Here is a 13,295-nt window from a genome sequence, read left to right on the forward strand (position 1 = left end):
TGCTTTCCCTCCCTCCCTCCTCTGCCTTCCCTCCCTCCTCTCCTCTGCCTTCCCTCCCTCCCCTCCTCTGCCTTCCCCCCTCCCCTCCTCTGCCTTCCCACCCCCCTCCTCTGCCTCCCCCCCTCTGCCTTCCCTCCCCCCCTCTGCCTTCCCTCCCCCCCTCCCCCCCTCTGCCTTCCCTCCCTCCCCCCCTCTGCCTTCCCTCCCCCCCTCCCCCCCTCTGCCTTCCCTCCCTCCCCCCCTCTGCCTTCCCTCCCTCCCTCCCTCCCCCCCTCTGCCTTCCCTCCCTCCCTCCTCTGCCTTCCCCCCCTCCCTCCTCCTTCCCCCCTCCTCCCCTCCCTCCCCCCCTCCTCCCCTCCCTCCCCTGCCTTCTCTCCTCCTCCCCTCCCTCCCCTGCCTTCTCTCCTTCCTTCCCCCTCTGCCTTCCCTCCCTCCTCTCCTCTGCCTTCCCTCCCTCCCCTCCTCTGCCTTCCCTCCCTCCCCTCCTCTGCCTTCCCTCCCCCCTCCCCCCTTCCCCCCCCCCCTTCCCCCCTCCCCCCTTCCCCCCTCCCTCCCCCCTTCCCCCCCCCCTTCCCCCCTCCCCCCCCTGCCTTCCCTCCCCCCCTCCCCCCCTCTGCCTTCCCTCCCCCCGTCCCCCTTCCCTCCCCCCCTCCCCTCCTCTGCCTTCCCCCCCTCCCTCCCTCCCCCCCTCTGCCTTCCCTCCCCCCCTCCCCCCCTCTGCCTTCCCTCCCCCCCTCCCCTCCTCTGCCTTCCCCCCTCCCTCCCCCCCTCCCTCCCCCCCTCCTCCCCTCCCTCCCCCCCTCCTCCCTCCCCTGCCTTCTCTCCTCCTCCCCTCCCTCCCCTGCCTTCTCTCCTTCCTTCCCCCTCTGCCTTCCCTCCCTCCTCTCCTCTGCCTTCCCTCCCCCCCTCCCCTCCTCTGCCTTCCCTCCCCCCCTCCCCCCCTCTGCCTTCCCTCCCCCCTCCCCTCCTCTGCCTTCCCTCCCCCCTCCCCCCCTCTGCCTTCCCCCCCTCCCTCCCTCCCCCCCTCTGCCTTCCCTCCCCCCCTCCCCCCCTCTGCCTTCCCTCCCCCCCTCCCCTCCTCTGCCTTCCCCCCTCCCTCCCCCCCTCCTCCCCTCCCTCCCCCCCTCCTCCCCTCCCTCCCCCCCTCCTCCCCTCCCTCCCCCCCTCCTCCCTCCCCTGCCTTCTCTCCTCCTCCCCTCCCTCCCCTGCCTTCTCTCCTTCCTTCCCCCTCTGCCTTCCCCCCCTCCCCTCCTCTGCCTTCCCTCCCCCCCTCCCCCCCTCTGCCTTCCCTCCCCCCCTCCCCCCCTCTGCCTTCCCTCCCCCCCTCTGCCTTCCCCCCCTCCCTCCCCCCCTCTGCCTTCCCCCCCTCCCTCCCCCCCTCTGCCTTCCCCCCCTCCCTCCCCCCCTCTGCCTTCCCCCCCTCCCTCCCCCCCTCTGCCTTCCCTCCCCCCCTCCCCTCCTCTGCCTTCCCCCCCTCCCTCCCCCCCTCCTCTGCCTTCCCTCCCTCCCTCCCCCCCTCCTCTGCCTTCCCTCCCTCCTCTGCCTTCCCTCCCTCCTCTCCTCCTCCCTACTCTTCCTCTGCCTTCTCTCCTCCTCCCTCCTCTTCCCCTGCCTTCTCTCCTCCCTCCTCTTCCCCTGCCTTCTCTCCTCCCTCCCTTCCCCATATCTTATTCTTTTTATATTTGTATATGTAAATACTTAAACTAAATTATCTATTAGTTTTCTCCATTTCTATTTTCTGTAATGATGCTGCTGGAATCTTAATTTCCCTGAGGGAACCCTCCCAAAGAGATCAATAAAGTTTTATCTTATCTAATCTAATCTAGGGGAATAAACCCAACCCCCTACCCCCAGTGTGTGAACTTGACTGATGTGTGACTTTGCTGTAAAGGTCATGCTTCTGATTGACAGTTTATAGTGAACTCTTTGAAACGCATGCGCTGAACAAAGTGAGCATCCTTGCAGACTGTGTGCGGAGAACAGTCTGCGCTCAAACCCCGACACTCCGCTCGCCTCGCGTGTTGCATGCTGTGTGGGTATGGGGTGCGCGCGCAGCGTTGCGGCTCCCATCCCGTCCTGCGTGCATGCGCGCGTCGTGCGCGCGGTGGCTGACGGGATTGCTGTGTGAGCCGCTGTCTCTGGGTTAATGTCCGCCATGTTTGCGGCGGCTCTGAGAGCGGAGCGGCGGAGAAAAGCGGCTTCGGAGTCACTATAAACCTCCCAGACATGAATTTCACAGCCGCGTATCGACCGAGACGAAGTCAATGAACGCGACCGATCAGAGAAAAGTCGCCTCGGTGGTGAATCTGCCCGGATATTCGGTTTAGTTCAGACTTGGTTCCGCGTTCACTGCTGTGCTTTTTTTTTCTCCTCTAAAGGGGCGAAAAACAATGAGTAAACTCTCGTTCCGAGCGCGAGCGCTAGACGCCGCCAAACCGCTTCCCGTTTACTGTAACGGAGACATCCCGGATCTAACCGACTGCGTGTCCATCAGCCGAGCGGTCCCGCAGATGCCCACCGGTATGGAGAAAGAAGAGGAATCGGTACGTTTTGTTTTTTTCTTTAAAAAAAAAAGGCTAATTTATTTTAATAAGGTTCAGGTGTGTAGCGGGCGGCTGGGATTCACGATTCAGGTTTACGCAAAGTACGGCGCGTAGACAGCTTTACTCATACCTTCTATACGTAAATCGCGTAAGGCATTACGGCTGTAGCGTACGCAAACGGCGTAACTACTCTGCGTTGTGACGTACGCACAAATCGACGTATTTGACGTAAATGACGTCACATCCGGCGTGCCACAGGCGCTCATTCTAGTTAGCAACAACACAACACACAAGATGCTGACTGTCAAAGTAGTGTGTGAAGAAAATTTACACCGGCACACTTTTTTTAACATTATTTTTTATTTTTAAGGAAAGTGTTTCCATGTTGAAAATTAACTCGATGTTGTTTTTCATGAAGAAAAAAACTAGCTCTTTTCCCTCTAGAAAACCGGGCCATCCTCTAAAGTAGCAGAATTTAACAGCAAAAAATATATATATTTTTATTACATTAAAATAAGTTTAATGTTAGCTAACTTCTTAATTGACTGTGTAAATATAAATGACACGGCTTATAAAGTGCAGATAGTCTCAAGGCTGCGTTCCAAAGCACTCCATCCTCTGAAGTGTCTATAGTGTACCCTACTGATGCCCCTTTTCCACCAAAGCAGTTCCAGGGCTGGTTCGGGGCCAGTCTGGTTAACACCAGACCATATCACAAGTGAAATATGGTCTGGAATCCGCCTATTGAATTTCTCGTAGGGGAGGTGTGGTTTACGATTGTCAGCGGCCGTTTATTGGACGTTGCGAATGTCTATCATTTGGCATATACGTAGCCCATGGCCAATCATGGCAGTTGTACCCGGTGACGTAGTTAGAGCGACGAAGAGGCGAAGAAAGACTGTAACGCCAAACACTGTTCTTTTTTTTAAACAAACTTTCGCTCTAAACTATTCAGAACAGTGTCTAAAGTTTGGTTCATATCGCTCGCCGCCATGTTAAATGTGATCCGTAAACAGTCCCAAATAAACTACAAGCTTCCGTTTGTCAGGTAGTACGCGTCACCGTCTTTCCACCCCTCCCCACTCTCTGATTGGCTCCCTAACTCAGGCGAGCCTTTAGACCATAGTTTCCATGCTGTCTTTTCAGATCGGAACAATTGTGCAAAGCAGTATGGGATTTCCCAGGCTGGTTCGGGGCCAGTGCTTATTTTGGAACCGGGTTTTCTGTTTCCACTGACAAAGAACTGGCTCTGGGGCCAGAAAAACCGGTTCCAGGCTAGCACCAACTCTCTGCTGGGCCAGAGGAAAGAACCACTTACGTCAGCGGGGGGGGCGGAGTTGTTAAGACCAACAACAAAAACAAGACCGCGAAAGATCGCCATTTTTAAGCGACGAGAAGCAGCAGCTGTACAAACGCGAAGTCATCCATTATTATTATTATTATTGTTGTTGTTGTTGCTGCTGCTGCTTCTTCCGTGTTGTTTTTGCTTCGATATTCGCGCCAAGGTTTATGCAAACGTAGCGACGTAATGACGTATACAGCGACGTAATGATGTGGCTTCCCTTAGCACCGCGAGCGCTATGGAAAAGCAAACTGGTTCTCAGCTGGCTCGCAAGTCGAACGAGTTGTGAACCAGCACTGGCCTCGAACCAGCCCTGGAACTGATTTGGTGGAAAAGGGGTATGAGCGCACTACATGTGTAACAGGGTCTCATTTGGGATTCAGCCACAGTCTGTTCAGTTTAACTTGCAGGATTTCACAGGAGATTTGAGTTGCGTGTTGTTTGTGGCTCTTTTAGTATGCATGACGAAATAATCGCCTCCTCCAAGCAAGTCATGTTTGTTTGTAAAGAGGATTGCGGAAAACTTTCTGACCTGGTCGGTTTTACCGTCTTGTTGGAAGGGGCGTTATATATTTTGGCATGGATCCAGGTCACAGAGCAGATCCATGAAATTAACGTCTCTTTTGCCAACATTGTAAGATACAGTCATTTGGCCTTGGTAGCGAATCTGCACTCTCCACGCTGACATCCGTCGTAAAATCCAGTAGATGGCAGTAAAGTTCACCAGTGAGAAAACATAACCAGTGTAGAAATACGACGACACCAGATCACAATCTGCATTCACTGGGATACACGTGCTCTGGTTGCGCGAATGTAATCCAGAAAACAGTCATCATGGCGCATCGGTTTCACAATATGAGGGGTGTTCACACGGCACATATTTGCATCGATGCTGCACCGATGTCTTTTGTTGCGATATATCTTACACCGGTGTAAATTTTGTGGAGCGTTCACACGTCACAAACCTGCTTACTAGAGAGAAGCGTGTTAGCACCGGTGCAGCCCCACTTGCGTTCACACGGCAGTTTTAAGCGACCGTGCTATACGATAGTAATAATGCGGAAATGAAATACACACATGCGTGAAAATGTACTTCCTTTTCCCGGTTGTCATGACATCACCAAGCGCCGGGAAAACAACATGGATGAAGACACCAGTGTTGCCAGATACTGCTGACGTTTTCCAGCCCAAAATATGTTCAAATCCGCCAAAATGCACTTAAAACCGCCCAATCTGGCAACACTGGAAGACACGCAGTTCTGTTGTTGTTGATATTCGCCATTTTGGAAGCGCAAAATACCAGGATGCAAATTATGCAATGCCCGTATGTAATCAACTCTCGTCACGCGTAGCGAGTCTACCCCTGTAGCGTTCAGACGTCCCATTTTATATCGGTGCTGCCCCGCAAACTAGCATTTACTCCGGAGTAAATTTCTTAAACCCCCTCCCGAGCAGGGTTAGATTTGCACCGGTTTAAGCAGCTTTCAGGGGCGACACCGGTATCACTTTGTACCGTGTGAACGCTCTACCGGGGCAGCCCCGGTGATACACCGGAGTAAAAGTTGCCGTGTGAACACCCCTATTTATAATCTTAATGTGAAACACACACCATGGAATCACTGCCCGTAAATACAACTCGTCCAGACATAGTTTTGTACCTTGCCGGGGGTCGGTCCTCTCCGAGTACCCTCCTAGTTTTTATAAATGGAAGTGATGGGATCCTTCTTGGTCCTGGAGAACCCTAGTCTTGTGTTTTCCTGACTCCAAAACATCCACATCAACTCAGGAAGCGCTGTTAATTAGCTTATATCGAGGATCTCGGGTGTGTCAGAGTAGACACTTGCGTAGGACAGGAGAGTATTTCAAAACCAGGGATGGGAATTTGCATTCTAGGAAAGATCTCATCGTTTCCTTTAGCGGCACTGTGCATATTAGTTACAAAGCTACAGTCTGTCACTCAAAGATGTGCATCAAACTGACACCGAATGCGTGGATAAAAGAATAACCCGAGTAGAAGTCAAGAAACCCCTGATGTACTATTTCTAAATAACTTGAAGATCAAGAGCATCCATGTTCTTCAGCTCAGAAAACATCCTGAGTACACCAGTGTTAGGACACTATTCTGGCGTACGTTTCTCACATTCAGGAAGTGCTCTTTGTGGGTAGAAACAGAGGCAGATTTTGTGAAGTTGTGGTTCAGTGTTGTTGGTTCTCACAATTCCTGCAGAGCTGAACAGGAAATGAAAGTGCAGGCAAAGGTGTCAAACGCGTTCGTCCTGATTGGCTGTGCCACCGGCGTCTGAACATCCCACCAATCATAAATGAACGCCGAGCAATGTATATGAACTTTAAAATCTTACATAGCTGCATGATCTCAGAAAACAGATCGAAGTTACGAGCGCCAGAGTCCTGCACGGGTCCATTTTTTGAGACCCGCACCCACCCATATCCGTACAGTGCATTACCCACCCACCCACTAACCCGTGGTTATTTCAAAGTTAAATCCGGACCCGTTAACATTCTACCCGTTACCCACCCGTGCCCGTGAAAAATCAGACAAATCGAAAGTATTCCCACTGAGAACTTTATTTTTAAATGCGCCACTGAAAAAAGCGCGATGCCAACGGGATTTCAAACAATAGACCTAGGAAACAGTCAAGCCATAACTGGCAATAGCTACATGTTCACGTTTTTTTTTTTTGTTGTTTCAAAATTTCGTGTAGGCAAGTAATAGTAATAGTAACTGGAAAACGCGCAGAACATGTGCTGTACCGGAAAATTAACACAGCTGAAAACGACAGCAGCAGCAGGCTATAACAAAAAAAAGAGTCAACCTGTCGTATGCCAGTATTTTTTTACATCCTTTGCACGCTGCATATCCAGTTACTGTATTGTTATCTTCGTCTGCTATTAAACCAAATTTAATCCAGATATCAGACTTTGCCCTGGAAGAGTCGTTGTTAACTATTGTATACGCACCGCTAGACAACTTTGCTTTGATCTGCTCAGACATGCTGTTGCTACAGACGCAGTCGCGGCAAAGTGACGAAATAGCTGCGTCGCCTGGACTGCTGCGATAAGAAAATAGGCCTACGATAGATTAAAAAAATAAAAAAGCCTACTGAAATTATTACCATTTCGATTCACATGCTACCCGTGCTACCCACCCGTATTTTAACCTGCCCGCCCGCATACCCACCCATAAAATTTCGGAACGTTAAAAACCCGCCCATTTCGGCAACTTTTCACCCGTGTCCGCCCGGTGCAGGACTCTGACGAGCGCTGCTTTAATCCGGTTTCCAGGGTTCTTCATTTGAGACTCTCTTGCATATGGTCATAATAATTATCATCTTTGTCGTGTATGTTGATTAAAAAAAAACAAACAAAAACCCTGGAATTTCTTAACTAGACTGTTGCTTCTGTTCTTGAAATCCCACTGTAATCTTTAAGTTCATGTCGTACCGTCACAAACAGCGTGTTCTTTTGTGTTTTCTCAACAACCATCTCCAATCTCTTCTATCGTACATTCACAGAGATTGTGATACAGTACAACACAAAAGCTTTAGGCTTGTGCTTATTGGAAAGTGACTGTACTGGAGGTCAGACGTTGCCTCAGTTTTCATCAGCTTTAGTTTACCCGGCTGGCTTCTGTTTTTCTTTCTTTCTTTTTTAATAATAGACATTTAATAATGGTTCCGAATGTTTAAAGGAGCTGAAGTGAATAATAAACTCCCAGTGCTGAAATGAACCAAGCCACTAGGTGCTAATAACACGGGTTAATTGTAAACCGGTAATGAGCATTTCGGACTTGATCGTTGTGTTCATTACATTGCATCACACCAACGCAAATTATGTAATGTCTATAGAGCCTGGGCATCGATTCCCTGCAGGCAGGCAGGCAGGCAGGCAGCATTTCACCTGAGCTATATATAAAAACAAAATCACCTTGACATTTCATGATGGAGAACAGCAGAGTGAGTGTTTTTTTTTTTTAAATGCTGTTCTCGTGCACTGTAATGCCAGAATGTCAATTCAGAAAGTTTTCATCCTGCATGGTTTCTTCATGGTATGATAATGAAAGCTCTATGAAACTAGACACACTGTTTAAAATGAATTTTGTCAGAGTTACTTTTCAGTTTAGAGTCTTGGATAAGGAATTTTCTTGTCCCAGAATCATATACCCCTTTTAAGATCTTTATGTAACATCGAAGCTGTTCTCCTACAGGAGCACCATCTCCAGCGAGCCATCTGTGCCCAGCAGGTGTTCAGGGAGAAGAAGGACAGCATGGTCATCCCGGTTCCCGAGGCCCAAGGCAGCATCACCTACTACGACCGTCTGTACAAGGGAGACTTCCTTCAGCCCAAACAGCTCATCCACATCCAGCGTGAGTCGCTGATTCTCTGCTTCATTCCCCTCTGATCATGCTGCTTCGACTGAGAACAAAATATATTATAATATATTCATATGCGTCTAATTGACCGTGCCACTTTTTTTTTTTTTAATCGTTTTAACCGATTTCTTAGTCTTACCTGAAGCCATTTAATTTTTTTCCCCCTCTCTGCGTCCACCAGCGTTCGGGCTGGACAGCGAGCAGCCAGACTACGACATGGACTCAGAGGACGAGACGTTGCTCAATCGACTCAACCGCAAGATGGAGCTCAAACCACTTCAGTTCGAGATCATGGTGGACCGGCTGGAGAAAGCTAGTGCTAACCAGGTCACGATACACACTTTTCATCCTTTGTGCTCTTGGTCATGCACAGTCAAGCACTGCAAAAAAAAATTACTTCTTAGTAAGTGGAAATACTTCAATTATAGTCAGATTTAGTCAGTGTTTCTGATTACAAGGCCACAGTAAACCAGATATTATTAATTGTAGTTTATTAAACGTAGTTCGAGACATTTTTACTCATTTTAACCTTGAAATAATTTGCATACGCTCACTTATGCCGCTTTTCCACTACAAAAGCGGCTGAGCTGTGCCGTGCCGAGTCGAGCTGAGTCGAGCTGAGCGGGGCTGTTGGAGTTGCATTTCGACTACAACCGCGCTGAACCGTGCTGGCTGGAAGTGGGTGGACACATTGGGTGGAGTTAGCGAAAGTGGGTGGACGTCATGTGATGTCGTTAAGCAGCGCAAACAGTGACATCAGTGACAGTGGCGGAACAAGTCAGAGCCGGGCCGGGGGCGGGGCAAATGACCGGACCCTTTATTAAAGCTTATCATAACATCATTTTAGGCTACAAAATGTCCGCAACTGCGGTGTTTACCGATTTCAGCACTACCGGGTGCAACTATGTTATTTAGTACATCAAGTCCTTCAAACGAACATGTAACTCAGAAACAAAAAACATTAGGATACTGTACATGGCTCATAATAAAACATCAATAGCCTATACTGCGCACATTATTTGAAGGGCATACGAATGAGCGCTCAGAGGTTGCAACGGTGACAGGAAGAGTCAGAAATAAAAGGAGGGCGGTGCAAACCTCACTGAATGCACTGTGTTTACCAATTTCAACACTACGGGGTGCAACTATGTTATTTTGTACATTAAGTCCTTCAAACGAACATGTAACTCAGAAACAAAAAAAACATTAGGCGACATACTGTACATGGCTCATAATAAAACATCAATAGCCTACTGCGCGCATTATTTGAAGGGCATACGACGAGCCTTGCGCTCCGCGAACTCGTCCACGATGCTCTGTATGTCACTGATTCAGTGAGCTTTTAAGCGGTAGTAAACAATAAACATGGAGGACATGGAGTCATTAGTGTTGCTGGTCTTGGTGCTGTGGCTTGTTGTCACCGACAACGCGGACAGATACTGGCAAGAGCGTATAGATGAGGCGAGGCGCATAAAGCTTCAGAAATTCTCGTAATTCGTAATTCTTCTTCTTTCGGGTTTGCGGTGTTTACAGATCCCAGCGCGCTCGCGGGGCGTGTGAGGACACTCCTCCTCACCAATCAGTGCACAGGGGAGTGTCTGCTCACGCCCCCAGCCTCACTCGGCACGGTTTGGCTCGCTTCAGCCCCACTCCAAAACGGTGCGAGTTTTAGGGGCTAAGCAGGGCTGAAACGAGCTGAGTCGTGCTGGTTTTTGGTAGTCGAAACGCGAGCCGTGTCGGGCTGAAGTGAGCTGAAGCGAGCTGAAGTGAGCTGAAAAAGGGTAGTGGAAAAGGGCCATTAGATTATGAATTCAGAGGTGCTGAAACTTCCAAAATGTCTCTTATCTTGCCAAGGCCGAGGTCTTTTAACTTCCTGTTAGTGATCATGGTTGACTACAGCTGGTAGCTTCTCTGTGCCTTCATAAAAAGGGTTTATTTACAGCACTCATTGGATTGACCAACACACTGTAAAATGGGAAAGTCCGAGGAGCTCAGTGCAGATCTGAGAAAGAGCATCACACAACTCCGAAATGTCTCTTGGAGCCATTTCTAAACTGCAAATTCCAAGATCAGTTCAAACAATTGTATCCAAGTTACTGTGAGGTGTAGTCACTTTGCCAAGCCACTTTGCTTCAAGAAAACCCAAACTGTCACCCTCGGCTGAAAGGAAATTGGTTTGGATGGTCAGGAACAACCTGGGAACCACCATGGCACAGCCCTGCCATGAACTGGAAGCTGATGGATCACTGTCTACAGTTCAGATCACCGTGGACTAAGAGGCTGCTATCCAAGAAATAACCCCCTGCTCCAAAATCGACACCTTCAAGCTTAACTAAAGTCTGAAGCTGACCACACGGACAAAGAATAAGCCTTCTGGAGGATAGCTGTATGGTCAGATGAGACAAAGATTGAGTTGTTTGTCCACGATGAGCACCATGTACAGAGGGACACTGTACCAGCTGGTGGTGGTGGTAGAATCATCATGCTCTGGGGCCGTTTTGCTGCCAGTGGAACTGGTTCATTGCACAAAGTGGATGGAATAATGAAGGAGGAGGACTACCTCAGAATTCTTCAGCATAAACCATCAGGAACTTGAACACGACTTGGGAGTTACAACAGGACAATGAACCCAAACACACATCAGAGCTGGTTGTGGAGGATAAAGCAGGCTAACATTAAGCTTAAAACAAGTCCTGACTTCAACCCGATTGAAAATATATGGACCATGCTTATAAGTCGAGTCCATGCCAAGAAAAAAAAACTAATTTAACTGAACTCTACCAATTCTACCATGAAGAGTCGTGAAATATCCAACCAGAATTCTGCCAGAAGCTTGTTCATGGTCAACGAAAATGTTTGGTCAAGGTGAATCTTGCGAAGAGACATTTTACCCGAATATTAGGTATGCTGTATGTACATTTTTGACCCTGTGTTGATTTCAGAAAACCGAAGAAAATTAACTTGTGCACCAAATTCTAGTGTTTTTTTTTTAATTAAAGCTGTACGCTGTACAATCATTCTGCCACAGAAAAAGAGCAGTTCAAAGAAATGACTGAAAGCCCATGACATTCATCTCACTGTATGTAAACTTCTGACCGCAGCTGTACCTGTAACATAATGTAAATATTTGGCAGATATGTTTATTTCTAGAAAGAAGCAAAATTATTTGCCAATGGAATAAAACAAGTTTAAGCTTGAAATTATAGGTTTAGTAATGGTGTACACTCACCGGCCACTTTATTAGGAACCCCCATCCACCTGTTTTATGCGGTTCTCTAATCAGCCGATCCCTCGACAGCAGCACAGCGCATCAAATCATGCAGATACAAATCAAGCGCTTCAGAATGTTCAGACATCATCTCATCTCATTATCTCTAGCCGCTTTATCCTGTTCTACAGGGTTGCAGGCAAGCTGGAGCCTATCCCAGCTGACTACGGGCGAAAGGCGGGGTACACCCTGGACAAGTCGCCAGGTCATCACAGGGCTGACACATAGACACAGACAACCATTCACACTCACATTCACACCTATGCTCAATTTAGAGTCACCAGTTAACCTAACCTGCATGTCTTTGGACTGTGGGGGAAACCGGAGCACCCGGAGGAAACCCACGCGGACACGGGGAGAACATGCAAACTCCGCACAGAAAGGCCCTCGCCGGCCACGGGGCTCGAACCCGGACCTTCTTGCTGTGAGGCGACAGCGCTAACCACTACACCACCCGTTCAGACATCAGAATGGGAAAAATTGTGATCTCATAGTGAAGTGTGACTTTCTTTCACTGTGGCATGGGTGTTGGTTTGAGCCAGATGGACTGGTTTGAGTATTTCAGAAACTGCTGACCTCCTGTGTGTGAAAACCCTAACAGTCTGTCGAGTTTACACAGAATGGTGCGAAAAACAAACAAACAAAAAAAACATTGAGTGGAGTGAGGGACAGTTCTGTGGGTGGAGAGGTCAGAGGAAAATGGCCAGATTGGTTCGAGCTGCCAGGAAGGGTATAGTAACGCTCTCATATAATCACTGTTTACAACCGTGGTGAGCAGAAAAGCATCTCACTCCTGCAACAAGTTCCTATTAAAGTGGCTGGTGAGTGTATTTTTAGTCTAATAGGTTTAATAATTGTATATTTGGTTTATTGTTATCTTGTAACAGGAAGTACTACCGTAGGTATATCTAACTATAGTGAAGATATTTCCACTTGCTAAAATATATTTTTTTCACTGAAACACATGAAATTCTGAGCTCAGCTTTTGCAGCGTTCATATGCAAGTTGTAATTTACCCCCTGTCCGACTTAGGCTAGTTGAGACACTAATAGACGAGGTTAGTGTCTCATTAATAGGTCTGCCTTCTCCATGCTGTTTAAATCTCCAAATCGTTACTAATATTTCCACCGGCCTCTGTCATCTGTGCCTCCGTTTTGTAGCTGGTGACTCTGCAGGAGGCCAAGCTGCTGCTGAACGAAGACGACTACCTGCTCAAATCCGTGTACGACTACTGGGTGAGGAAGAGGAAGAACTGCTGCGGGCCTTCACTCATACCGCAGATCAGGCAGGAGAAGCGTGACGGCTCCACCAACAACGACGCCTACGTGGCTTTCCGACGGCGCACGGAGAAGATGCAGACGAGGAAGGTAAGCTCACGCTCACTCCAGGCCTGCACTCTTGGGGCGTATTCACACCTACGTTGTTTGGTCCAGACCAAACCAACCAAATTTCCCTTGGTCCGGACCTTTTGGGTTGGTCTGAATACAAACCACCGAACTCTGGTCCGGACCAAACAAGCGGACCGAGACCGAGCTGCAAGGTCGGACTCGGTCCGGACCAAAGGAACCCTGGTGCGGACCTTTTGGAGGTGTGAAAGCAGACCGGACCTAATCCGACAGTTTTGCTTTTTTGTACCTCGGGAGCTTCCGTCGTTTGTCGAGCATTATGGGAAACAGAGTCTTGACACTCCACCGCAAAGTGCAAACACTGTTTCGGTTGTCAAGGGAACCTTACAACAGTCGTTCAGTCAT

General features: G+C 48.9%; 1 protein-coding gene across 1 annotated transcript in view; it reads left to right on the top strand.

Moving 5' to 3' along the window:
* Positions 1–2,102: 2,102 nt before the first annotated feature.
* The window catches only part of epc2 (enhancer of polycomb homolog 2 (Drosophila)), a 43,183-nt gene continuing 31,990 nt past the window's right edge, over positions 2,103–13,295 (top strand). Inside the window, exons 1-4 of the mRNA XM_060929262.1 lie at positions 2,103–2,543; positions 8,111–8,270; positions 8,458–8,603; positions 12,705–12,911. Of these exons, the coding sequence (XP_060785245.1) occupies positions 2,391–2,543; positions 8,111–8,270; positions 8,458–8,603; positions 12,705–12,911 (666 nt within the window). The 5' untranslated portion in view covers positions 2,103–2,390. The remainder of the gene's footprint in view (positions 2,544–8,110; positions 8,271–8,457; positions 8,604–12,704; positions 12,912–13,295) is intronic.

This window comes from Neoarius graeffei, chromosome 9 (genome assembly GCF_027579695.1).
Source record: "Neoarius graeffei isolate fNeoGra1 chromosome 9, fNeoGra1.pri, whole genome shotgun sequence".
NCBI lineage: Eukaryota > Metazoa > Chordata > Actinopteri > Siluriformes > Ariidae > Neoarius > Neoarius graeffei.